This window comes from Leishmania major, chromosome 34, assembly GCF_000002725.2.
Source record: "Leishmania major strain Friedlin complete genome, chromosome 34".
In the NCBI taxonomy this organism is placed as follows: domain Eukaryota; phylum Euglenozoa; class Kinetoplastea; order Trypanosomatida; family Trypanosomatidae; genus Leishmania; species Leishmania major.
In genome coordinates, this window is record NC_007286.2 from 472,501 (window position 1) to 499,857 (window position 27,357).

General features: G+C 61.7%; 4 protein-coding genes across 4 annotated transcripts in view; all 4 read right to left on the bottom strand.

Annotated features, from left to right (window-relative positions):
- Positions 1–2,399, bottom strand: part of LMJF_34_1070 (conserved hypothetical protein) — a gene marked incomplete at both ends in the record, with an annotated part of 3,078 nt that extends 679 nt beyond the window's left edge. The window contains one exon of the mRNA XM_001686148.1: positions 1–2,399. This exon is cut by the window's left edge and continues 679 nt beyond it. Within this exon, the coding sequence (XP_001686200.1) occupies positions 1–2,399 (2,399 nt within the window).
- Positions 2,400–11,022: 8,623 nt separating this feature from the next.
- LMJF_34_1080 (putative amastin-like surface protein) lies at positions 11,023–11,811 on the bottom strand (the record flags this gene model as incomplete). Its single annotated transcript, XM_001686149.1, has 1 exon — positions 11,023–11,811. The coding sequence occupies one exon, from the start codon at positions 11,809–11,811 to the stop codon at positions 11,023–11,025; it is 789 nt and encodes a 262-aa protein (XP_001686201.1).
- A 4,757-nt stretch (positions 11,812–16,568) lies between these two features.
- Positions 16,569–20,879, bottom strand: DAT (dihydroxyacetonephosphate acyltransferase; the record flags this gene model as incomplete). Its single annotated transcript, XM_001686150.1, has 1 exon — positions 16,569–20,879. One exon carries the CDS (start codon positions 20,877–20,879, stop codon positions 16,569–16,571), a length of 4,311 nt encoding a protein of 1,436 aa, XP_001686202.1.
- A 4,201-nt stretch (positions 20,880–25,080) lies between these two features.
- LMJF_34_1100 (conserved hypothetical protein) lies at positions 25,081–26,238 on the bottom strand (the record flags this gene model as incomplete). The annotated part of the gene is made up of 1 exon (XM_001686151.1): positions 25,081–26,238. The coding sequence occupies one exon, from the start codon at positions 26,236–26,238 to the stop codon at positions 25,081–25,083; it is 1,158 nt and encodes a 385-aa protein (XP_001686203.1).
- Between the last annotated feature and the right edge of the window lie 1,119 nt (positions 26,239–27,357).

Here is a 27,357-nt window from a genome sequence, read left to right on the forward strand (position 1 = left end):
TTTGCGCTGTACACCTCGTAAAAGTCGCTCCACCCTGTCGGCTGGTGATTTGAGTCGCCAGGCACGCACGACGCGCCGTGACGCGGCTGAATGACCCAGTCGGAGCCCATGTGCACGTTCAGGAAGCGCAGCATTGTGTTGAACTCCTCCACGTTGAAGAGGTATGGTGCCAAAGCGAGGAGGGCGAGCTCCCACACAGACGTCTCACCGTACTGCCGCGTGCACAGCTGCGGGTAGAAGTCCTCGTTCTCGGCCGACGTGATGTTGTGCCACATGAACGCGCTCGACGCCGCCACTGGCACGCCGGAGAGATACCCTTCCAGCGCCATGTTAGACGTGTTAACCTCCGCCGCCCGTCGCGACGCGTTTTGCGAGAGCAGGTGCAGGCGCACCACAATGTGATCGAAGGTGAGGTAGCTGTTGTCTGGCGCCGCTGTCACCCGCACCGGGAGCGGACGCAGCTGCGGGAACGCCGCCTGCACAAGGAGCCCCGACATGAGCAGCGCGTACAGCAGCAGCAGCGTCACCGAGATGAAGCGCAGCACCACCCGCACTGTGCGGAACTTCGAGCCGCTAAAGTACCCTGGACTCTGCAGCGACAGAAGACGTGGCAAGGTGTACGCATAGAAGTGGTACTCAAACACGTAGCGCCGCAGTGCCCCTGGCGGAATCACGACCTGCCGCTTGAGGCGCACCTCGGCCCCGCCAGCGTACAAAATCTTCATGCGGCGAATGTCAATCAGCATGTCGAGGCTCATCACGTCGGGGCAGTGGTACTGCTTTTCGTGTACGTCCTCCAGAACGCTCGCTAGCGCCGGCGGGAGCGGCGCGCCAGAGTCGGCATACTTCCACAGCACCGACCCATTCACCGTCACGTCGAACTCCCGCGCCAGGTCGATGGCGCGCGCGGCCAGCAGCATGTTCACCCACACCAACATCAAGCAGAGCAGGGGGTGTTGGCGGAAATAGAGAAACGCACTGATCAGCAGCAGCTGGTAAGGAGTAGCTATGATGAGAATGGGCAGCAGCGCATCAGGATGCCGCAGCAGCCACGCGTAGGAGCGCAGAATGCGCGTCACAGCGGCCGAGATAGACAGGGCCATACACCCGAACAGGTGCGGCGCGTTGAGGCAGGTCAAGATCATCACGCCCGAGGTGAGCCCAAACACTGGGCCACGCGCCACGGCAAAGCCGATGGTGAAGAAAATAACCATAAAGAAGCCAATGTAGCGCATGGTGTGGATGTGATGACGCCACCAGTCGTCCTCGACGTACGTGACGAACGCCTGCGAGGCTGAGGCATCAATGAGGTTGCACACGTTCTCCGCCGTGGCGGACACCGACGCCTGCGTTGCGGCGAGGGGTTTGGCGTCAGAGAGAGAGTGGAGCGGTGGCACGTTACCACTTCCTCCAACCGCGGTCGCCTCACCGCCACCTCCACAGCGCGCCAGCCGTGGGGACGCCACCGAAATGCTGCTGCTTGAGGACGAGAAAGTGTTCTCTACCGGCTGCGGAAACGGTGGCGGGCACGCCCCTGGCAGCACCTCGACGTCGTTGCGGAGCTGCGTCTGCACCTGACACCGTCGCCGGTCAATGAGTCGAAAGACGCCACTGCGGTTAAGCGTCGTATTCTCCAGCGGCGCCTCCCGCAGCACCGTCGTCAACACAAAGCAGATTTGTATCACAAACACTGTCCACACCGCCGCAGTCACCCACGGCTCTCGGCCAGACCACTCCACAAAGGCGTTTGTGTGGCACAGAAGCGCTAGCACGACGGCCAAATTTGCAGAGACAACTCCACAGATGACCAAGCGCAACTTTTTCTTCACGGTGAAACACAGACGAGCGCGGAGGAGAGGATAGTCCATGCCGCGCTGCGTTGTGTAGGCGTCTACCATAGCCTCCGCCACACAATTCATGACTTTGTGCCCCACAGTGGCGACGGCGACCGCCAGCGTGGCAAACGGCGTCATGCGGGATGCGATAGAGCCGAGCCCGTACACAAGTGTCGACACGCGCGAGGTGCTAAATGGGCGCCGCTCCATCTCCTGCGTCACCGGGATCACGAGCACCCAGACGATCCGCTCGATTGCCGCATGCGTCAGCGCGACGACCATTGCCAGGAAAGGTATGTAATACACGCTGAACAGGAACCGCACGACGGTGTCAAGATAGAAGGAGAACTCGTCAGGAAAGTACACTGAGCGCACGGTAATGTGGATTAATTTGCCGATGGCTGTCACACGACGGCGCACATACACGTACTGCGCTGTGGCGAATACGCGACTATGCTGCGCCACCACGCGTAGTACCTGCAGTAGTTTTGTCCTGTCTGATGAATTTGCCGCATTCGACGAGGGGGACGCGCTGCCAGATGCCGTACCCTGATCATACTTCATCTCCGTCTGCAGCACCTATCAGCATCTCTTCGTTTTCTGAAAGGAGAGAAGAATGGGAAAGAGGCACGCACCAGCAGAAAAGACAGGCGGGGTGAGAGGGTGATGCGCACAGACAGGCAGGGTCAGCAGAGGGGCAGTGCACAAAACAAAGCTGCAGCGACAATGCCACCCCCACCCGCCCACCCACACAGACTGACACTTAATGTGTGCAAGAGAGATACGTGTGTGGTGTGTATGAGAGAGAGAGCGAGAGTTGGTTCGGGGCAGCACGTGCAGCTTGCATGTGCACAGGGTAAAAAGCGTGTGCCTTCTGCCCTTTTCCTTTAACGCAGCCGCGCCGCAAACGATACTCAGAGAGAGAGAGAGAGAGAGAGAGAGGCAAGGAGCCGTCCGCACAGCATCGAGGAACAAGAATAAGGCAAGCGGCTGAGCAGCAGATCGCCACAGCCGCCTAGAGCAGACACAACACTAATGGAAGAGCGCGTCTGTGTCGATCGGCGTGTATGCAAGCGTTCGTCTGTATGAACACTTCCGTTACTTTGCCTGCGTGAGAGAGGCATCGAAGAAGAGGAAACGATGTGAGAGAGGAGAGAGTTACGCCCGAGGCCATGTTGCTAGTCGGCATATTTGTTTCCGTCCATCCGACTTTTGGGGGCGTTGGGTGCGATCGGGCTGCTTACACCGACGCCACATCGGCGGGAATCGAGCGCGTCCTTTCATGCAACACCATAGACGCGCGTATAAGCCTTTGCTTGCGTACAAGCGAGAGCACGAAGCCACCTTCCTTTCCAGCTCCCTGTCGCACCTCCCCGTGTCGCCAGTTCTGCTCCTTCGCGCCTGGTATGCGGGATCGTGGCGCAGTCTGTCCACGGGGTTCTCGTTGGATTCAATGTGACACGGTGTACACCACGTATGGCAGGGGAGACATGCATTCATGAGGCTCTGCGTAGACTGCATGACTGTGTGAGCAGCCCTTGTGAAAACCAGCGATGGCAGACGTGCTACCCACATGAAGCTGCGCCGATGCATCAGGCAGCCCTTGCAGTTCCACACAAAGAGCGCGAAGGCACCGCTCGGCGCGCTGCCGCACCTACACGGTCGGCGGGGCCGTGGCCCCATCGCATGCTCGCTGCGGCCTACCTGTGCCGCTTGTCCAACTCACCTGGAGCGCTCCCTGACAGCGCGGCCAGCGAAGGGCCACCATGCAACAAAACGCGACCCGTTGGAGGGCAGCCGCCCCGCCCCTGCAAGAACCCCCCAAAAAGCATGAGCAGGAACCATCACGACTCCCGCCCTCAGCCACAGTCATCGCAAGAACACTCGGGCTATTCCATCGTCACGTGCCCAGCTGACGCCGCGGGCCGCTTCCCGACAGTTTTTCTTCTAAGGTAGACGACCTTCGCATTGCGCCGGCACATCATCTATGCAACACTTGGGGGAGAGCGACGCCAGCTTCGGCCCGATTGACAGTGGCCTTCAACCGGCATGCCGCCCGAATCACCGACCCCGCTGCCTGCCTCACGGCTCGACACGTGCCTGCGATCTGCATGCGGCCTGTCCGCACATCGACTCGCACATGCCTAGCACGTCGCGCGGCGTTGCAGGGGCCACCAGCCAATCGTGCTGCCACCACCTGCATCGCTTCAGGGCGTAATGCTTCACCCCACCGGCACAGCTCCCGGCCGATAGGCCCTCGCGCCAGTGGTGCCCAACACGGCCGGGGGCGCTAGCCCTTCCGGCGTGAGTCCCAGGGAAAGCGATACCTTCCGGTCTGCCACTCCACTAGCGTTGCACAGCACGCAGAGCCACGGCGAGCAGTCCACCCAGACACCGGCCATGTATCCCTCCGCGTTCACAGCATGAACCGTCCCCTCATCAGACCCTGTTCCTCACCCACCACAGAGAGGTCGCAGCTGGCCACGCAGCTGCCGCAGCCGCAGCGCTCGATCATATCGGCCGCCCCGAGCGCTGCGCCACCTTCCTCCGACACGGTCGCCGGGCTCTGTGGGGCCCGTACGCCGCGCACACACGTGCGCAGCAGTTTCCACAGCCGCATGGCGCGGTGCCGGTAATGGCTCGTCCACTGCACGAGGCACGTCAACGAGTCAGTGCCTAGATGGGGTGGCACCTGCAGGTGCTCGCCGTCGGTGCGGGGTGTGAGGCTGCCGAGTCGCGAAGGCAGCTTCTCGTCCCCTCTCTCTTTGTCCCCCTCACGGCCTCCCGTGGCCGCTGAGCCAGGCCTGCAGTTCCGCCGCCACGCACGACGCACAAGCGGTGCGGATGGAAGGGACTGACCCTGCTCGTCTTGGCCGCCACCCGCAAGTACACCACCATCTCCTCGGACGCAATGTGCAGGACACTCAGGGGCACCGACCACGGTATCTCGCACTAGGGGCTCGCTGATTCTCTGTGGTAGGAGGTGTGGGCCGGGGTCCGCGGCACCAGCACACCCCGTCGCCACCGGGGCCGTGCCCAGCAGCGTCAGTTCGCGGTGCGGCTGGCCTAGCCACCGCAGAGCACTGATGATGCTCAAGTCATACGTGTGGTTTGTCTGACATCAGATGCTCATGCTGTCGGCGAACAGCTGTGCCGTGTGCAAGTCCATCGCAAGGTCCTTCGTGTCTGCGAATAGCCGGCGCCATGAGCAGAGGTTGCCCAGCTGCGCTCATGTTGTCTCGCTCCGAAAAATCTACACAAATCGCCCCGCGCTCTCTTCGAGCTGCGCGACGCGTGCCTTCGGTACGGTGGCGTACACTGTGATGTCCACCCTGAGAGGGGGCGTGCAAGGTTGCGCTTGCTTCATTGGGCTGCTTGGTTCTTCTGTCCGCTTCCGCCGCACCCCCCCCCCACACACACACACCCTCAAACCTCGCTGGGGGATGTACACTTGATAGGGGAACCTCGGTACCCTGCTGCTCTGCGAGTGTGTGCTCTCTTCCTACCGGGCCCCCAGCGTCTTGTGCTCCTGCTCGCGGTTAGACACACCAGGACCACGTGGCCTATCGTCCGCTCGTCCCGGGAACATGCGCTGCAGAGGGCGAGCACGCGCGAGAGCTACGCCGGAGTGAGGAGGCAGTCGAAGGCCCTCTTCAAGGCCAGCGCAGTGTCGCTGCTCTCTGGTGACTTCATGTCGCGCCCGTTGAATGCGACGCCGTAGATCGTCGAGAAGACGACAACAACGGTCTGCATCGTGCACCAGCCTGGGCAACACGCGCTAATTCTGACGATTTGGACAAGGTGAGCGTTCAGCAGAGGCGCAGGCCGCGTCGCCCTGCAACAAACGGCGCGCGGGGGCGGTGGCCCCTCCCTGCCCGGCCCAAAGTGGGCTCCCCAGGCCAGAGATCGCTGGGCGGCGCTGACATCCCCGTGGTTGCTTGCGCCGCGGCCTCCGGTGCATCCGTCCGCTCGGCCGTCGATGCCGCTACCAGAATGAGCCGGCACACGCTGTGTCTGCCCTGCAGCGACGCCTTGCGTGCATACCACAGAGCAAGCACCGAGAAAGGGAGACGGAAGAGCGGCCGCGGATCCTCCTCCGTGGGTGTGTCGGTCCGCGATGGAGCGCCTCACAGACGGCAACATCCATGTCTTCCCAGACCCACCGCCACTCGCCCCGTGCCAGCATTCGTTTCGTCTCCCGGCAGCGGGCGCGGGCGGCTGCCCGTGAATCGGCTGACAGCCGCCTCGAGGCGATGGATGCACTCCTCCGACACCTGCACCCCCTCCCTCAGCAGTCTGGTGATTGAGCCATCCGCAGTCAGAATCCCAACCTGCGCAGGACGCCCGCCTTTCCACGGTCTTCGGTGCTCATGGGATGCCCGCTGGTAGCCGGCGTAATCCGTCTGGAACCCCGCCAACGCTTGGCCGCGCGAGGCTTGGCCGTGCACGAGAATGCCCATGCACAGCTTCCTTTCCGGCACCAGTCCATCGAAAACTCAGCGCACGCGCACCCACCCCCGTCCACCTCTGCACCGTCGAGACCACGACTGCATACGGTATCGTTTTCTTCGACTTAGTTCCCATCGCGTGAGAGAAGGATCGTCATGGGATGGGATCAGTGGAATGTTATGCTGATGCTCTTGTTGGTATCCAAATCGTTTCGCCGGGGCCGGTGCACTCACCTGCCGGCTTATGGCGGAGAGCAAGGGGTAAGCAGTAGAAGGAGGAGTGAGAGCGCTTGAGTTGCCCGCTAACATTCGCTGTCCGAGGCGCACACACACACGCATGTGCATGCATCGGTGACTCCGCCCGTGCACTGCCCTCACACCGCGTGCATGAGCCGCGCCTTTCCTGTGGGTGCCGGTCTGCTTTCTCAGCACAGGCAGTGGAGCCTCTGCAGCGCGGGCGAGCGCCCCCCTTTCCTCCCCTCTCCCGCTCACCTATCACCACGACCTCCCCCCGCAAGAAGTGCTCGGCAAAAGACCCGCACTTGCACTCAGCTGTCGACCCTCATGTCGCAGTGCTTCAATATGCGGTGGGGTGTGCATTCAACGGTTGGCCGTCAAGACACGCCGGCAGAGGAACCGCAGCTACATCTGCATCTACAGAAACGCGCAGGGAGATGCCAAGGCCCCGTCCACCAGCTCGCCCGCGCCGGCCTCGTCGATATGCCGGGGCAACATGCAGCGCGCCGCCGTGCGGAGGGCCTGCGGCGCGAAGCGCCACTCGTCCGGCACAGCCTCGCGCAGCGCCGCACGGGCAGGCCAGCCGGGACGCTCGACCGCACCCGTGCAGCTCGTGGACGTCACTATTCTTTGTCCTCACCGCATCCACCGGGTCCTCAGAGCCATGGACGCCCACGTGCACGAGCGACACGCCCGCAACGCCGTACGCGTTGCGGCACAGCGCACTCCTGCACCCGCCACAGCCACCGATGATGGCAGCGATGCGAGGATACGGGAATGCGACGGCACCACCTGCACAAGCACACTGCGCACCGCTGCCTGTTCGTCCGTGCGCTCCACAACGAAGGCTCTCCCCGCCGTCGCGAGCACACCCTCGCCCTGGGACCACCGGGCGGCATTGGGGAAGGATTGGATGGCGGGCCGGTGTGCATGGCCCCCCTCTCTGCTACCGCCCGTAGGCGCGCAGGCTCCTCGTGAGAACGCAGCGCACCACAAGCATGCCCGCAACACACAGCTTATGGCGCCCATGCGCTTGGAAAGGGCATAGCAAAGCCTCATGTCCCTTACCCGCTCGCGGTGCGGCATGCGAATCGCCCCGTGCTGGCCGCGCACCCACTGAGCCCTCTCGCCCATGCCGACCCGCACGGGTTCCGACGCACGACACAGACTGCAGGAGATCCGCCCTTCCCAGCAGTCACATCCCCTCAGCAGCCCAGCCACTCCTAGAGAGTATAAGCGCGATGACCTCCACGTCGCGCGGGCCGCGAACGCAGCAGTGCAGCCAGCTCACGCGCTACAGCAGCTTCGCGTTGCGGTGTGGTTTCCTCGACAGCTCCCGCGACACCATACGCACAGGTGCCGCAGAGCGCACACCTTCGCCAGCTTCCATCAGCAGCGCCCAGGTCGCCTTGTCCATCACCCTGGAGACGGTGCCCTTAGCGTACACGTCGCGCCGCCCCACGGCGCAGATCCTCTTGCCAGCCCAGAGCATCCCCAAGCGGCGCACCGTCCCCGACACCCTGGCGACGAGGCGCCCGAGCGCGTCGGGGCCGTCCCCGAGAACGCTCGCCGGGCGCGTGCGGCGCACACAAGCCACCAGGCCCCCCCGGGCCGTCTCCCGCCGCTCCTCCGTCGACGACGGCGGGCGGGCCGTCCTGCAGGCACAGTCACCGCGCTGCCCGGGGCGCAACAACGCAAAACGCGCGTCGCCGCCACCAGCGCTCCACGCGGGCCAGCAACCGCAATGTCAAGTCACCCCAGGCGATGCCGACGCAGCAGCACCACCCGTGCTGCCCACAGCGCGCAGACGGCTGCCGGCAACGCCTCTCAGCGCTGCGGCTCGCCAGTATAGCAGAAGGAATGCCTTTGTGTGCGCATGTGCGCTCCTGGCTCCCGTGTGCCGGTGCCCGCGTTCACGTCTAAGTTGCTCCCCTCCACCGCCGTGTTTCTCCGACAGGCACCCGTGAGGTGGGCGCGAAGGTGCAGCAGAGAGAGAAGAGAAGGGCCGATCAAGAGGCATCCATACAAAGAGGGCCTGCGTGGCCACAAGGCGCACGCGCACACAGGTACACACGCATGCGCACGCATTCACACATACTCATGTGCACGGGCATACACGTGTGTGCACGCATAGACATGCACGCATACATATGCATGCACCGACATGCGAGAACGCACACGCGCATAACGCAGCCCTACCACTTGGCAGCAGCAAAGAGCTCGGTGCTCCTCCTGCCCCTCCCCTCTCGCAGAGGAGGGCGACAGCAATGGCGGCGGTGGCACTGCTGGGGTGAGTCAGTCGAGGAACGGAGACCATAATGAAAGACAGAAAGGGCAAAGCAAGAAAAGGAGAAGCACGAGGAGAGAAGGACGCACGCGCCCTGCCCGCTCGGGCGAGGCCAAGGGGCGGCCGTCGGCGGGGAAAAGCAAAGTGTGGGGTGTTTTGATGGGTTGCTTGGGCACCGCTCTAGATCCAGATATATATTAGTATATATATATACACACACCTGTCGTTTTGTGGTTGCCGTGGTTACCTCCTCCTTCACGTGCTTACCAGGGAAAACGAAGAGCTGCATTACCAGCGTCTCAACCCACCACGGCCGAGTCCGCACGTGCACGCACATAGCCACAGCCCACCCACCCCGCTGTCGCACGGCAGCCGCGGCCGGGTCGTCCACGACGAGCCGTTCTGCCGTCGAGCCGGCCCATGCGTCTTACAGGCTCGCCTTGTCTTTCCGCGTATCGCCGTCGCACACGTGCGGCGCGACCGGCGCCACACGGACCTCGGTGCAGGGCCCTGTTCGAGGGCGGAGGCAGCGACGTCTGCCGTGCAGGCCGCAGGGGCTGGGTGTAGGTGCGTGCCGCATGGGCTCAGCGAGGAGGTTGGCCAGCCGCAGACCAGGGCCTTCTGAGACCCTGTCCTCTGCCTGCACGCCGTGCCCCTCCCCTCAGTCGCTTCAAGCCGCGGTATGGCGCAGCACCGTGTAAGTACTCCCCCGCGCAGGGGACTCTGGACGACTCGATGGTGTAGTTAGACAGCCACAGCAACGAAAACAAAGCGAGACGCGCAAGAGGGGCGAGGGGGCCGAAGGCCACAGGGGGCGCACACGCAGACACACTCGAGTCGAACGCAAGCGGGGCGAACAGAGAAGCAGCGCTGCCTCGCCTCCGCTCCGCTCCCGTACCCACTCGCTCCGCTGCGTATTCCCCCCCCCCCTGCGCCTCCGCACCACTACTCCCTTGCCACAGCGCGTGTGCGTGCCTCTCCCGCTCCTTCTGCGCACTCCCCATGTATCCCCAGCGCTGCGGAGCTGTGGCTGCTCTCCACCCCGTCGTCTCCTCGATCAGCCGCCCTCGCCCGCACACGCACGCGCACAGGCAGGGGAAGAAGAAGAGCAGGGCAGCGGCACAGAGGTACAACGGGCAGAGGGCAGAGGGGCACGCAAACGCGTACGTCCATGCGACTCTTCTCTGTGTAGGGGGAGAGACGAGAACGAGAGAACTCGAAACACGCTAGCGTCAAATCAAGCGATAACACGAAAAGAGAAACGAAAACACCGGCAGCATACGTGTGTGTGTGTGTGTGTGGAGGGGTGCAGGGGAGACTGTGCTCGGCCTGCGGCTTCGTGCCGCTGTGGTGCCTCTTCCATTCGCCGGAGTGCCAGGGGCGCGGAAGAGTCGCAGCAGCAGAAGGGCGAAGTGGCGGGGAGATCCACGGAGGACGGGGGAGGAGGGCCGCGGCGGCGCATGTGCCTGCACGCGCGTGGGTGTGCCTGCGCACAGACGCCGTCCTCTCCCTGCCCGGAGCGCCTGCCCATCAGCCCGCCTCATTCCCACACCTCCCCGCCACCCCCTCTCCTGTGGCACCTCGCCCCCTCCCTCCCTCTCCTCCTCCTCGCCCTTCGCCGCTCAGGTAGTCCGTAAGGCGTGTACGAGGGGAAGCGGCAGTGACGAGGTCCAAACGGGGCGCGAGGGAGAGACACCAGGAAGACGCGCCATCGCGACTGGAGGGGTTCGGGGGCGGGCGACCGATGCGGCGTGGCGTGGCGCCTCCCGTCCTCCGTGCGAGGGCGTCCGTTTCTCCGCACCGCCGCGTTTGCCCTCCGTGTCCACCTCGGGCACCCGCCTCTCCTTCGCTCCCTCACCTCGCCAACGGTGCGCCGGGCGAGCGTCAGACGGGCAGCTCCGAGACGGCAGCGAGGGCGAGGGGCTCAGGGGGGGGGCGGGGCATGGAGGGCCTGTCGGGGCCACGCGTGCGCTGCCCACCACACAGCGCAGGTTGCCCCGCACGTGAGAAGGGGGAAGAGCACGCGAGGAAGCCGAAAAGCCCCCCGAGCATACGCGCGTGGGAGGACGCACACACGCGAGAGACGGCAGCGACGAGAGTCCGCGTCTTTACTCCCCTCCCCTCTCTCGCGCAGGCATCAGCTCCGCCGGCCCCTCCACGATGGCGGCTGTGCCGAGAAGCCGGCGGAGCCGAAGTAGCTTGCCCGCCACCTCCTTCACTTCATTTCCTCCTGCCCGCCCCTTGTATAGAACTCCGGATTCTCGTTTGCACAAGCCTTCTCATCTTCCCCCCGGATCACCAATAAGAAGATGTTGATGATGTCCAGGCACCAGGCCACCAAGAAGAGAGCGAACCCGGCTCCATAGTTGAAGAAACGCTTGAGATTCGGGCAATATGTATTCTCACTTGCGTAGTAGGTCACCACCATGGCCACCCAGACGACGACCAACGTGAAGACGCCCACGATGTTGACAGCCAGGCACACCCAGCGGAGGATCGAGCAGCAGCACAGCAGAAGGACGCCCAAGACGAACGCCGCGCCGTACACGAAGATGGAGATGACAGCCAACGCCTGAGCAGCGCGGAAGCGGTCGCGGCGCGCCGTGCAATTCACCCACAACTCGTCCGACGTGACGAGGTACGAGCTGTTATAACAACCCAACTTCGCACCCCACAACGTCACGCAGACATGGGAGAAGTTAAACTCCTCAACCGCGGCGCGAAACATGTCGAGCGGCGTACCCACCAGCACGAAAAAAAACGCGATGAACTGGAGGACTACATATACTATTATGCTGATCCTCAACGCCATTTTCGGCAAATCCACAACGCCGACAGCGGGCAAGGGCAACGCGGAGGTGCACGGGAGAAAGAGCGGCAGGGCGGTCGAGACTGCGCGACAGAGCTGACGAGGAGTGAGGCGAGAGCGGAAGTGAGTCAAGGCTTGGCAAGGAGATGTCTGTTGTCGTTGTTGTTGTACGTGCACGCACACGGTGCCGTTCATGTGTGCACGTGTGTGTGTTGTGAGAGGGGGAGAGATGTGGGGTGTGGGCAGGAGTGAAAGCGGGGGAGGAGAGAGGGAGGGACAGAGAGAGAAATGCGGGGGAGAGTGGCGAGGACACGGGCACGTGGCGCTGCGAGGCGCGCACAGGGGGAGCACATGGGCCACCTGCCGGCATGCACGCAAGGCACACACATACGGTGAAGCGGCCGGCGGACGCGAGACGCGCCGCAACGGCAGCGAGGGCGAGACGGAAGCACCGCTGAAGGCGTCCAAGCGGAGAGGACGGAGGGCACTGCCTGCCACCCTCCTGGCAAGCCTTGCCCCCTTCCGCGTTGTCATAGGTGCACCTGCGTGAGGCCCTTCCAGCAGCGCGTGCAGAAGAGGAGGAGGGAGGGGGGCGAGGGGCCACCATGCAACAAAACGCGACCCGTTGGAGGGCAGCCGCCCCGCCCCTGCAAGAACCCCCCAAAAAGCATGAGCAGGAACCATCACGACTCCCGCCCTCAGCCACAGTCATCGCAAGAACACTCGGGCTATTCCATCGTCACGTGCCCAGCTGACGCCGCGGGCCGCTTCCCGACAGTTTTTCTTCTAAGGTAGACGACCTTCGCATTGCGCCGGCACATCATCTATGCAACACTTGGGGGAGAGCGACGCCAGCTTCGGCCCGATTGACAGTGGCCTTCAACCGGCATGCCGCCCGAATCACCGACCCCGCTGCCTGCCTCACGGCTCGACACGTGCCTGCGATCTGCATGCGGCCTGTCCGCACATCGACTCGCACATGCCTAGCACGTCGCGCGGCGTTGCAGGGGCCACCAGCCAATCGTGCTGCCACCACCTGCATCGCTTCAGGGCGTAATGCTTCACCCCACCGGCACAGCTCCCGGCCGATAGGCCCTCGCGCCAGTGGTGCCCAACACGGCCGGGGGCGCTAGCCCTTCCGGCGTGAGTCCCAGGGAAAGCGATACCTTCCGGTCTGCCACTCCACTAGCGTTGCACAGCACGCAGAGCCACGGCGAGCAGTCCACCCAGACACCGGCCATGTATCCCTCCGCGTTCACAGCATGAACCGTCCCCTCATCAGACCCTGTTCCTCACCCACCACAGAGAGGTCGCAGCTGGCCACGCAGCTGCCGCAGCCGCAGCGCTCGATCATATCGGCCGCCCCGAGCGCTGCGCCACCTTCCTCCGACACGGTCGCCGGGCTCTGTGGGGCCCGTACGCCGCGCACACACGTGCGCAGCAGTTTCCACAGCCGCATGGCGCGGTGCCGGTAATGGCTCGTCCACTGCACGAGGCACGTCAACGAGTCAGTGCCTAGATGGGGTGGCACCTGCAGGTGCTCGCCGTCGGTGCGGGGTGTGAGGCTGCCGAGTCGCGAAGGCAGCTTCTCGTCCCCTCTCTCTTTGTCCCCCTCACGGCCTCCCGTGGCCGCTGAGCCAGGCCTGCAGTTCCGCCGCCACGCACGACGCACAAGCGGTGCGGATGGAAGGGACTGACCCTGCTCGTCTTGGCCGCCACCCGCAAGTACACCACCATCTCCTCGGACGCAATGTGCAGGACACTCAGGGGCACCGACCACGGTATCTCGCACTAGGGGCTCGCTGATTCTCTGTGGTAGGAGGTGTGGGCCGGGGTCCGCGGCACCAGCACACCCCGTCGCCACCGGGGCCGTGCCCAGCAGCGTCAGTTCGCGGTGCGGCTGGCCTAGCCACCGCAGAGCACTGATGATGCTCAAGTCATACGTGTGGTTTGTCTGACATCAGATGCTCATGCTGTCGGCAAACAGCTGTGCCGTGTGCAAGTCCATCGCAAGGTCCTTCGTGTCTGCGAATAGCCGGCGCCATGAGCAGAGGTTGCCCAGCTGCGCTCATGTTGTCTCGCTCCGAAAAATCTACACAAATCGCCCCGCGCTCTCTTCGAGCTGCGCGACGCGTGCCTTCGGTACGGTGGCGTACACTGTGATGTCCACCCTGAGAGGGGGCGTGCAAGGTTGCGCTTGCTTCATTGGGCTGCTTGGTTCTTCTGTCCGCTTCCGCCGCACCCCCCCCCCCACACACACACCCTCAAACCTCGCTGGGGGATGTACACTTGATAGGGGAACCTCGGTACCCTGCTGCTCTGCGAGTGTGTGCTCTCTTCCTACCGGGCCCCCCAGCGTCTTGTGCTCCTGCTCGCGGTTAGACACACCAGGACCACGTGGCCTATCGTCCGCTCGTCCCGGGAACATGCGCTGCAGAGGGCGAGCACGCGCGAGAGCTACGCCGGAGTGAGGAGGCAGTCGAAGGCCCTCTTCAAGGCCAGCGCAGTGTCGCTGCTCTCTGGTGACTTCATGTCGCGCCCGTTGAATGCGACGCCGTAGATCGTCGAGAAGACGACAACAACGGTCTGCATCGTGCACCAGCCTGGGCAACACGCGCTAATTCTGACGATTTGGACAAGGTGAGCGTTCAGCAGAGGCGCAGGCCGCGTCGCCCTGCAACAAACGGCGCGCGGGGGCGGTGGCCCCTCCCTGCCCGGCCCAAAGTGGGCTCCCCAGGCCAGAGATCGCTGGGCGGCGCTGACATCCCCGTGGTTGCTTGCGCCGCGGCCTCCGGTGCATCCGTCCGCTCGGCCGTCGATGCCGCTACCAGAATGAGCCGGCACACGCTGTGTCTGCCCTGCAGCGACGCCTTGCGTGCATACCACAGAGCAAGCACCGAGAAAGGGAGACGGAAGAGCGGCCGCGGATCCTCCTCCGTGGGTGTGTCGGTCCGCGATGGAGCGCCTCACAGACGGCAACATCCATGTCTTCCCAGACCCACCGCCACTCGCCCCGTGCCAGCATTCGTTTCGTCTCCCGGCAGCGGGCGCGGGCGGCTGCCCGTGAATCGGCTGACAGCCGCCTCGAGGCGATGGATGCACTCCTCCGACACCTGCACCCCCTCCCTCAGCAGTCTGGTGATTGAGCCATCCGCAGTCAGAATCCCAACCTGCGCAGGACGCCCGCCTTTCCACGGTCTTCGGTGCTCATGGGATGCCCGCTGGTAGCCGGCGTAATCCGTCTGGAACCCCGCCAACGCTTGGCCGCGCGAGGCTTGGCCGTGCACGAGAATGCCCATGCACAGCTTCCTTTCCGGCACCAGTCCATCGAAAACTCAGCGCACGCGCACCCACCCCCGTCCACCTCTGCACCGTCGAGACCACGACTGCATACGGTATCGTTTTCTTCGACTTAGTTCCCATCGCGTGAGAGAAGGATCGTCATGGGATGGGATCAGTGGAATGTTATGCTGATGCTCTTGTTGGTATCCAAATCGTTTCGCCGGGGCCGGTGCACTCACCTGCCGGCTTATGGCGGAGAGCAAGGGGTAAGCAGTAGAAGGAGGAGTGAGAGCGCTTGAGTTGCCCGCTAACATTCGCTGTCCGAGGCGCGCCTTCAGCTCAGTATAACGTGAAAAATGAAGCAAAATAACCAAGAGGTGAAGCAGCAGACGCGAAGGACGAAGCAGAACAGTGCTGCAATACATAATATCAGCGTTTGGGCGCCTGATCACGCAGGATGCACATATCTATCTCTCTCTCTCTATATATATGTATAGATATGTAGTGATGAGGCGGTCAGTGCTGTGTACATGCGTAGTGGTTACTGTGCTTGTTTGATATGACCTCTACCGCGCGTGTATAATCGCGTGTGCCAAGCTGTATGATGTGCAGTTAGCAGCGATGCACAGCCACATAGTTGCTACTGTGAACAGACAAGGTAGTGTTGCCGCCTAAGTGCTAGGGAAAGAGAAATGAAGATGAGCTCGAGAGAGAGAGAGAGGCGGCGTTCTCTGTTATTTGTGTTACAGAGCAACCCTCGGACGAAAAGTGTGGATGGGCTAGTGGGTTGAGCCGTAGCGAGGAGCGTGGACGCGCCTGTGTCAGCCACAACGGTTGTGGCAGTGTGAGCTGGGTTCTCGCACGGCCACGCGAAGTACCGCGAAGACATCAATATTGTCGCCACACCACCGAAGGCAACCACCTAGTCGCATTCGTGCGCATACATGTTTTTCCACCTTTCTTTATCATCTTCTTCAGTGCGTTTAGTGCCGGTTAAGATCAGCATGGATCGCCTGCGGATCAACGGATAGGGCCATCCGCTGCCTGATGTGCACAGGAGGCGAGGGGCACCACAAAAGAAAAAGGGAGGAGGGGGGGGGCGAGTTCAGCGGCACCACGACGATGAGAGAAAGAGGAGGAGGGACGCAGCAGACGCCAAAAGAGGAGTAAAACCTAGCGAGCTGACAACTGCTCTCTCTCTCTTGGCGCGTCTTTCTGCGCGAACGGGTGCGATGAGTGTACAGTAAAAGGCAGAAGGACAGGGAGGGGAGAGTCGGCCCGCGTACCAACGTCACCTTCATGAAGCGAGAAGAAACGATGGTAAATTACAGGGAAGCATGTGACCAAGACAAAACAAAAGAATCAGAAAGAGCGAGAGAGAGAGAGAGAGAGGCATCCAGACCCACATAAGTTGGCACACAACCATTGAAACTGCTCAGTCAAACTTGGAGAGGAGCAACCAGAAGAGCTGCTGCGCGTGATTTGTTGCGCTGTGGTGGGAGGGAGCGTGATTAGACACGCCACGTGCGCCCCGGCGCGCCCCCTCCCCCTACCCCCTGCGACACTGCTGTCACTCCATGCTGCACCTTCCCTCATCTTCACTGACATGCGAATTGACATTCCCTTCCCTTTCTTTCTCGCTAAGCGCGACACAGGTCTACACGAGTGTCTCACATCTTGGATGGCTGTGTTAGCTCACGGTACACTGCCAGCACACGCTCTTGAATGGCTGCCTTGTCGATCGTCACCCCCTCTGCTGCAGAGGGGTGCCACCACAGAGCCTTTATCTGTGTCGACAGCACCTCGAGGCGAGCCAGCGCTGCCTCTTGCCCTAATAACCCGACCGTGTACGCAACGACTCCTCCGTTTACCTTCGACTGGCCAGGCGTCGTTGTAATGGGCACGCGCTTTATCTGCAAGAGCGAGAGCGCGATGAGGCTCTCGTAGTAGTGCTGCAGCGTCTCCTTGTTGGCCGCCACTATATAGCGCAGCTTGCGCTCCGCATACAGGATGTAACACGCTCGCTGCGTCGCCGTGACCACTTCGGCAGCCCCGAATGGCTTACCAGGGTACGCCGCCAGCAGTGCCGACGCAGCCGCCAGCACCGTGTAGAGCGCCTCCACGTGAGGGCAGATGAGTTGAAGGAGGAAGTAGTAGTACTGCGTAACGGGCAGGTGTACAATAGTGCCGCCGTGCGTGTCGGCGCCAGACAGTTGGGAGGACACGGTGTGCTCCTCTACGCACTGCTGAAGTTGGCTTACAGTGCACTCCAGCCATGACGCGAAGCTCACCGGTGCTGCTTCGGCGTAGTTAGGAAACTCAGCGGACAGCAGCCGCTGCAAAAGCTGCGTCTGGTTGCTCAGCACGTCCGCTTTCACAGAGCGGACCCCGCACAGCATCGCCCCGTCAGCGCCGGATGGCGGACGGTGCGGCGTTGTGACGAAGCCGAACGCCTGCGCGACGACAGCGACGAGGGCCTCGTTCATACAAACGTGGATGAGCTGGTTGGTGCTGATGTTGACTGCGAGTCTGGTGACAACGTTGTCGGGGTGGTATGTCACGCCTGACATCTCGTCCGTGATGTGGATGTAGCGGTAGAGATTGGTCAGCGCCAGTGTCACGACCCCAGCAGGGTTCAACTTGGAGGCCTCCGCCGAAAGCTGAGCGCCGCGCTCGCGCAAGCGCCCACGCAGCCATTCGACCCCCTGATGAACCTTTTCTAACGGCATGGCGGCTGCTGCGGTCGGTGCCGCCGCGGTGGTGTCAATGCCCTCCTTCAACATTGTCGTTGCTGTACAGTAGTAAGGGCCAAGACACTCGACTACAGCAGCCACCATCGATGCCGGGGTGATAACCGTGTTACGCTGCAGTTTGTACACCAGGTGCCACGCGACGGTGCCGAGGAGAGGGATCGGGGTGATGGAGCTGCCTTTGGCAATGGACGGCGTGGTATCGAGTGTCTTGCACACCGACGTGGTTGCGGCGGCTGGCGCGGCCGGATCTCGGAGTTGCTCGTCCTTAGGCTGGAGCGGCAGCGGGCACTGCCGCGGGTGCTGCTTGAGGGAGCGCAGCGACACGGGCTCGCCAACGTGGATGTGGATGTTGCCGTGCATGCGCTCGAGTAGACTTCGGGCTTTGAGCATGTTCGTCGGGTTCTCCTTCGGCTTCGGAACGCCCAAGAGCTCCTTGGCATGTGTAGTGGCCTCGAGTACCTCGTCGTAGGAGAGGCTGACCGGAACAATGAGCACGTCGTCAAGCTCCTGCTGACCAGGCTCGTAGAAGGTGTCGCAGACAAACTTGAGAAGGCCCAGCTTAGGCGCCATCGTCTTGCCGGTGCGACTCCGCGCTCCCTCAATGAAGAACTCGAGAGGGCGGCGCGCACGCACCAGGTGCCGCACATATTCCTTCAACAGCGCAGCGTACAGCGGGTCGTCGCGGAAGGAGCGGCGCATAAAGAGGGCGCCGCTGCCCCGCATCAGGGTCGCGAGGACACCCATACTAAGAAAGTTTTCTCCAGCCACGATGTGCGGCAGCGGCAACCGCATGAGCGCCAGCACCTCGGAGAGAATGAGGAAGTCAATGTAAGAGCGGTGCAGCGGGGCGAAGACGACGGCCACGCGTGGCATGGCGAAGTAGCGGTGGAGGCGCTCATAGGAGCCGTTGTTGACGTCGACGCGGCCGTAGATGCTGTGAAAGATCGTGCGGATCATGAGACCCAGCGTGCGACAATGAACGTGATTCAGTGCATCGCCGCACTCCAGCAGAAGACGCTTTGCCCGGGCCTCCACGTCCTTTTTCGATGCGCCGTCTTTGGCAGCCAGAGCGGTCATGAGCCGCTGGATGTTCGGCTGCGCGATGATTGAGGTGAGCACCTGCGGCGTCATGCCAGGTGTCATGTCACCGCGCCAGCCGTTCGCCGTCATGCCGACACGATGAAGAAACACGAAGCAATCGAAGTACTTGTGCAGAAGGGACGGAAACGGCGGGATGCGCTCGGCACCGCGGTACACGAAGTCGTTGGTGAAGTAGCGCCGCGGCTCTGGAAAGGCGAAAGGGGCTTCTGCGGCAGAAGCCGCCGCCTCCGGCTTGGTGGACGACGGCACCGCTGCACTCGCAGGCGCCAGCTCGTCTGGGGCGCTGACGACAGGAGGACTGCGTACCACGCTGCCGATGTTCGCACTGTCGGCCACCGGCAGAGCATGGAAGCGACTCCGTACGTGCTGCAAGCCGGATGAAGACCGCAGAACACATCGTGCTAGGTGCTCAAGCACTGCCCGTGCAATCACCGACACATACGCCTCCCAGTCGACCTCGACGAGCGCCACACACTGGTGATAGGGCATGAGTGTGTGGTGCGATGTCAGGCGACGCAGCAGCGAGTGATACAACGCCACGTTGAAGTCATCGAGGCGGTATGGCGGAACTGAGAAGGACGAGGACGCTGTACGCCTGCGCGAGGCGGCGAAGGCAGCGGATATCTTGTCTCGTGCTGCCGCCGCGCGTGCAGTACGCTCGATGTAGCGGACAACGCTGTCCATTTGTGCCACATACGCCTTTAGCGCCTGCGCCGCCTCGGCATTGCCGACTTTCTCTTCCATGAGGCGCTGCCGCTGCTGATACGCGCGCCATCCTTCCAGCGCGTAGGCAGCCGCGCGCGGCTCCGGCCCGAAGTTGACCCAATCCGCCACGCTAAACGGAAACTGCAGAATCGGTGCCTGCGTCAGCACGCCAGCCACGGGAAACGCCGCGGAAATCTGGTCGGCAAATCGACCGTAATAACTCATGAGATACTCGCCCACCATGCCCCACACCAGTGACACCTCGCCAGGCTTGCGTGATTCGGCAACTGCGAAGGACCCCATACGGTGTCGCGTGACACACTGCGCCGGCTGCGTTGGCATTGCCGTCGCCGTCTCGGCAGCGGCGGCGGCGTGCGAGGGCGCAGGCGAAAGGCCACAGTACTGCATCTCCGCGGCACACTCTACACACTCTGGCAGCTCGCCATGGCACAGCCACACATATCCCAAGAGGGCGGCATTCAGAGCGACGTCGACGGGCGTAATAGTGGCTGGCTCACCTCGGCTGACAGGGAAGTGCCGGAGCACGCCGAGGGCGTTGGCGGCGCACAGCACTGGAAGCGTGCCGCCGAGTGAAATACCCGACGCGGCTTGAACGGCGACCTCCGTCGCACCGAACTCCAGCGCCGGCGGGTCCATAGCGTATGCGTAGGCGAGGAGCACTACCCAGTCTACCGCCGTGGCGACCTCCTTCGCGATGCTAGACAGCATTGCACACGCAGCAGTGCGATAGACGTCGTCAGCGAGAATGACAAGACTGCCGCGCACCCGCGTCTGTTGAGAAGCGGTCTCGGCGGCTTGCGAAGGGCCGGCAGCACTCCAAAGACGGCGCAGAAGGATATCGTACGCCTTGAGCCCGCTTTCCGTGTCTGGGCTCAGCGACTGCGCACTCAGCACCAGCACAAACACAGAATCCGCAACACGAGGTACACCACTGCTCCCGCCAGATCCCGCAGTGACGTCTGTTGAGGATGCCGTGAAGTTCGTCTCGCCAAGTGCGCCGCTGCCGAGTAGATGAATTCGATGCAGCATCGGCCCGATCTCCTCCGCCTTGGGTGACACCCCACCATAGTAGAACTGTGTTATGTGTGTCACAGAAACGTCGCGGCGTGTGGCACGGCTCGCACGCAGTTTTGCCTCCACTCGCTGCACGGTGTTCATGAAGTCTCTCGCGGTGGCAGCGGATTCGGCGGAGCTGCACGCCATGTGGGGGCTATCGTTGCCGGACGATGGGCTGCTGCTCTTCACTGCGATGCCGTCGACCAGCACGCGGCAGTTCAGCGGCACGAGCGGGGACGTGGCGATCGCGCAAGCACATGCCGCAGTGAAGCCATCGATGGGCGCGACCAACACGACCTGCTTGCACTCCTCTGGAAGCGCTAGCCGAGGTGGTGGGAAGCTCATTTCCTTCGAGGTCTGTGTCGCGCGCTAACAACAGTGAGAGAATCGCACGCGCACACAATGCCAAGCACCGAAAAAAAAATTTCGCACACGCGCTCACCCGAACACTCGATACGCTTTTTATGTAATGAACGAACAGCAATAAAACACCAGAGCGAACAGTGAGCGAGAAGATCTTAACGGCACACGGTTGCTGCCTGCGTGCGAGTGTGCCTACGCTGGTTGACCTCGCTTGCACAGGCGCAGCAGAATACCGGCAGGACCAGTTTCGTAGAACTGACGCGCGGGGAAAAGGCACAAGAATCAAGAAGATAAGCCTTGGGCGTCGCTTCTCAGTGCCCTGTCGCTACATACGCCTGCACGCCCGACGTGAGCTACAGCTGAAGTGCGCGTGATTGTGTGGATATCAATTTCCGAGCGATAGAGAGAAAAACAGGGCAGAGAGGGATGCTGAGTGCCGTGTAAATGAGGGATGGGGAACTGCGCCCGAGCAGCAGCACCACAGGCAACAGAGGTACACGCGCACAGAAACACTTACGCACGCAAACAGAAAGGCAGCCCGACGTGGCACCAAGGACGCGCACCGGCAAACAGAAAACAAAACGAAAATGCGGGATGCAACGAGTGCCGTTCTACTTCGCCACGGAGGACGAGAGGGTATGTCAAGAGAGAGAGAGAGAGAGGGAGGGAGGGAGGGAGGGAGGGGGAGAAGGCGGCATCGAAGGAAAACCCCCCCGCCCCCTCGTGATAGATGATCAGGAGTCGAAGAGGGAGCTAAAGGGCGAAACAGCAGCCAAAAGAAAGTCACCCACGAAAAAAAAAGACGCCTGCTCAGACACACACACACACACACACACGAAGCTCTCAGCTCAGCTCAGCTCGGGCTCGGTTCGGTTCCAAGTACCGCAGGGAACGGAAAAACGTGAGCGCCACCGTTCGCACGCGTGTTCGCCCACGAGAAGTGCAGTGAAAATCCTAAGAGAGTTTTGAAGAGGGATCAAATTTTGCTTTGTGTGGTGGAGGGATAAGGGGGCAGATATATATATATATATATAAAGGAGGCCGATGCTATGCGAATGACTGTGTGATGCACGCGTACACAGGCACTGTGTGAGAATGGAAGCATCTAAACATGCGCATCAGTGATGGATGATAGAAAGCGCGCGGGGTGTTAAGAGACACAGGCGCAGAGAGAGGCGGAGTGAAGGGAGGTGAATATGAAATGTTATAGCATCAACAGAGGCAGAGGAGGCAAATCCTCTGAGTGCCTACCCAGTCAGGTGTGTGGGAGGACGGGGTGGGTGGATGCCTCGACAAGAGGCCAGCAAGGGAACGTATCAACCATCAGCGAGTGAGATACGTCTTCTCGCAAAGCGACTCCCACCTCGCGGCAGAGACGAGACGTAGCCAGAGAGGCAAAGAAAGAGGTCGTCTGCTGACAAGTCGGGAGGTGCAATGCACGTCTCTCGCACATCTCCGATTCCTCCACGTACGCCGCACGTCTGGGGGCCACACTACCGAAGTACCACGTCGAGAACAGCGTATACACATACAAATACACACATATGTATAGGTAGATATGGGCCTTGTAACGCATTCTCCTCGACTATCCTTATCTCCTCGTCTGCATGGAGAATGGTACGGTCGGAGAGAGGGAGAGCACCGCTGCTGGTCGCTGTCGCACCCTCGACGCATCGTGCGCTTTCACTTTGCGTTTCTCTTTGGAAATTTGGTTTCTCTCCCGGACTTCTGTCAGTGGTGCACACATGCATTGGATCTCCATTCCGCCCCCCCCCCCCCTCCACCCTCATGCGTACATCATGGGTACAGGAACAGAGCGCACGCATGAAGGACGGAGTGATGACAAGAGCAATCACCTGCTGCCTCCTTAGATGCAGGGGTGGCCGTAGAACAAGATCGCCCACCTACGAACATGCTTGATCGCAGTGACAGCAGGCACAGAGGCAAGAGTCATGCCCACGCGCGTCGGCCTGCGGAAGGAGGGGGGAGGGAGAGGGAAGACAGCAGGGACCCGCGCATGTAAGTGGAGGGTCGACGCGGACGGCGTAAAGGGTGTGTCACTGCGCCACAGTAAAAAAAGATGCTTGCGTACGAACGCGCGCTGGCGCACATCTCCTTCCAGAGAGGGAGAGAAGCGTTCGATATATCTGGTGGCCTCCGTAATGACGTGTGGCTGAGTTGGGCGCCGGTAGAGGAAGAGAGCGATGGTGACGGCGATAATGAAGTTGTATGGTACGAGAGGAGCCACGTGTACACTAACAAAATAGAGGGGAGACACAAAGGAGGTAAGTGCGCGAGGAAACAAAAGCGTCGCCGTAATGAGGGAGTGGCGATGGCGGAGGGTAAGCGCACGCCTCACACACACATGCACACACATGCACATGCACACACATGCACACACATGCACATGCACACACATGCACACACGAAAACAAAAAAGCACTAATAATCTTTAGAAGAGCAGATGGGAAGGTGCAAAGACGTCTGCACTCCATCGCCGATGGCACACTATCCACCGTTGGTCATTTCATCTCCTTTCCAGAGCCTTCTTGTGTGTCCGGCTTCGTCCTCGGCGCGAGTTTCTTGCGCGTTTTCACGTACACTGCGTCAGGCGGCATCTCGCGGGGCGCACGTGATCACTGGTTTCTCAACACACCCCGCCAAACCGGGTGCAGCTGTAGGACTTGGAAGCACTGCGGAATTTCTGCTCGCGTGTTGGCCACGAATGGGCGTCGCTACCTTGCGGGCTCGCCGATGAGCCCGCTCCTGTTGCTCCAGTAACTCTGCTGACTTGTCGATGGCACCCAGCACCAGTGGAGTGTCAGCTGCGCCATGGCTGCCGCCTCCTGCCAGAGTATGAAGAAGTACGGCGAGCACATTTGTTTATTGCGCGTTAGGCTCACCCACACACACGTAGAGCAACTGCACCGTGTTGGGCTTGTTTGCGTGCTGCACGTCACCGCCAGCCGCGAGCCACTGCGTATTGACCCCTTGCAGTAGTGGGCCGTGAACTTGTAGGTGTCAGAGTGGTCCACCAGGCCGGTGCGGGTGAGCGCGATGGGCTTGAAACGGCGCCGCGGGTGCGTCGGGAGGCCTCCGGAGGGGGAGGGGGGGGTGGACGATGGTGCCGTGGTACGTGCCGTAGCCATCGTGATAGCCAACATCGCGGCCGGTGTCGTGACCGCGCAGCAACCTCGGATCTGAGCCCGAGAAAATTTTTTGTGCACGCCAGATACGCGTTGCTGTCACTTCCGCAAGCAGCGAAAGGGATCGAACGTGAAGGGTCCACTGCCGAGTGTGAGCCCGTCAAGCACGACCGCTTCCTGAGCAGCCGTGGCGGGAAACCGCCGACATGGCGACAGCGACGAATGCGGTTGTGTGTGTGTGAGGGACGGTCAAGAAGTGTCGAGACGCTGGGGAAGTCGGGCCTTTCCAGGCCGAGGCAACGTGCAAGGCGAGGAGGATGGCGAGCACGACGGATGCGAATGGCGGCGTTGTGGCGAGATGGGTGGAGGTTGGGACTTCTGCAAAGCAGCTGCTTCAGAGAAGGAACACGAGACGAGGATCCCTGCGTGAGGCTGAAGTGAACGCACACGTCTGCACATGTACAGAGAGAGACAGAGACTGAGGCCCTTGTCGTGTGCGGTGTTGGTGGTGGGGAGAGGAGAGGGGGGAAGATGAGCAGGAGCACAGTGTAATACACAATGCAACGACGCGACACAACACAATGCCAACGGTGCAGAGGAGGAGAGACGCAAGCACTGAGACAAGAGCAGCAGAATAGAAAAAAAACCTGCTGTGCTTGAAGGGAGTGAGGAGGGGAGGGAGGGAAGTGCGTAGAGTAGTAGGCACGCATGGAGCACTCGGGGAGCGGCTAGGAGAGAGGACGCGCATCCGTGTGCAGCAAGCGTGTGGTCCCCTCCTGCTGCCCCCAAAATGCACAGCGGTGGCTCCTCGGCTGATACACAGCTAGGATATGATCATCAAAGCCCTGCACATGGTTCGTGTCTGTTGTGAGTGCATATGTGGGCACGTGTGATCGTGACTAGTACAAAAAGTTGAGCGCGTAGCATCCTACCATGCCCCTTATCGCAGTCGTGACGGGAGGAGGAGGATGGGGGGGGGCACAGTTGGACACACGAAGACGACCACAAGTACATAGATAAAACGAGAAGGGGGCGAGTTACGTGAAGATGAGAGAGACACCGAACACCCGCCAAAGCGAGCACTGTAGTGCGTGCAGAGCCAAGCGACACTCCTTCTTGTTCGCGAATTCGATGCAGAAGGCTCTCAACTCGGCGCGGTACTCCATGTATGTCGTGTCGAACAGACCGGTGAACAAGCTCTTCACCAGCGGTGTCGACACCATCACATTCGGCCCAAGTAACAGCCTTGCAGTGATGCGGCGTGGGTCGTGCGGGGCTAGCTTCGCGATGAGGCAGAGCTGCTGCCGCCGGGAAGCTTCTTCCAGCGTGTCCCACCATGCCGCGTCATCACGGTCAAGCTCGCCCTGCGGCTTTGTTGTCTCCTCCCTGGCCAGACCAGTGGCTCCCTCAGTTGCCGGCGTCCCTACCGCATTTTCCCTCCGTGCAGGGGAGAGGTGGCCCTCGCTTAGCGTCGCCGATGCCTGTGTGTCTCGCCGATATGATGCGATGATGTCTGCTACAGAGACGCCATCCGCCCATCGGAGGAACACGCCGGCCGCTTCGGCGGTCGTGAATTGCACGCTCACAATCACGCGAGCTGTGGTGATAGAGGGGGCACCTGCAGATGCGCCGGTTTCGCGCGTCTCGAGGTGCTCGACGGCACCGAAGCGATGCGCGTAGTGGTACAGGAGGTCATCCAGCACGCAAGGCAGGAACGACAGTGCAGCGATGCAGTCGTCGGCGCGTGCAGCCTTGGCAGCACTGACGGCGTCGCTGCTACTTGGACTGTGGGAGGTATACGAGTACGAGTACGATGACACAGACGTCTCGCGGGAGTGCGGAGGCGGACGTGAAGGTAGCACGGAGGGGGAGGACAAAGGGGAGAGAGAGGAATGCATCTGCGGCTCGGCAACCTTGCTGTCTTCGCGCCACGACGGAAAAACCGAAAGAGGAGGGCCGTCCTTCAGCACGGGGAAGTGATCGTGGGCACTAGACGCAGTGGCGGCGCTGCTGGTGGCGATGGTCGGTGGTGTCGACAACGATGGGAAGGCGGGCGCGGATACTGTGAGAAGCACGCGGCGGTACCCGGCGGTAGACGGTGGCGCCTCTAGCTGCTTCGACAACCCCTCCAGCTCATCCGCACAGCACGTGGAGTATGCCTCCCAATAGGTGTTCCATGTTTCCAGCTGTACCATCGCCGGCGGAGCCAGAAAGGCGGGCAGGAAAGCTGCTGGTGGCACCAGAGCACCCTTCACCGTCGGAAGGAATACAGTCCTCAACGCGCTGCCGCCATCGACGCTGCGGAGAACTTTCCATGGGTGAGGCTGTATGTAACGTGCTGCGACAGCTGCCTTGGCCTCAGCTGCACCTATCGCTGTTGCTTCCTCTTCGCCAGTGGCTCCTGTTGGCGTAGACCGGCGTGGGCGTGACGAGGCGGGCGGCCTCGACGGTGCTTGAAGCGACAAATAAAAGCAGCCGCGGCGCCATTGAGCGGCAGCGAAGCGCTGCTGCACGGTGCTCCATCCGGCGACAGTTGCATCGCTCAACGCAGCGTCCGCATTCGTAGGCAACGCAGGTGGTGTGTGGCGCGGGAGGCCTCGCGAAGATGATCCCAGCGAGTCGGTCGCAGCCGGCGACCGAAGGCGCTTGCGCGCCGATGCTAGCCCGTTCACATCCGTCTCGGGAGAAGGAGTGGAATGCATGATGACCAAAACACTGCTTGCAGACTCTGCTGCAGATGGAGACAAATAAGCACGCGCGACAGCATGCCGTGAAACGAACAACGCCAAAGAACAACAGCAACAATGTTGCGGTGCGTATGTGCTCGCATGGGCGGAAAGGAGGCGCAGGCAGCACAGAGCACGGAGTCAAGCAGAGAGAAGGGGGAGGGGCAGAGGGTAGAGGGAAGAGAGACCCAGCGCAGAATGCACCATGCGGGGGGAGGGTGGGCGAGCCCGCTGTTCCCCTTTTCATGGGCTGCAGCAGCGATGCATGCAGCTCATGTGCAGATAGGTTTCACTCACTAACGCCGACGATGGTGCGCTCCCGTCTCTACCTCATGTCGCTGGTTCCCTTGTCGGAATTGTTGACGGCTGTCCAGGGAGCCGAAGGGAAGCAGGGAAGCGGGACTATGAGCCGAGTCTAGGATGCGCGCGAGATTGCGATGCACAGTGAAGTGGGTAGAAGAGGAGGGGGAGAATCGGGACGAGAGCATCGAACGAAAAGGCCCATGCGCTGAATGCCGCGCGCTTGTCATGCGTCCCTCGACTGTCCTGCTTACCGTCGACGCAGAGTGTGCACCTTTCGCACCGTAT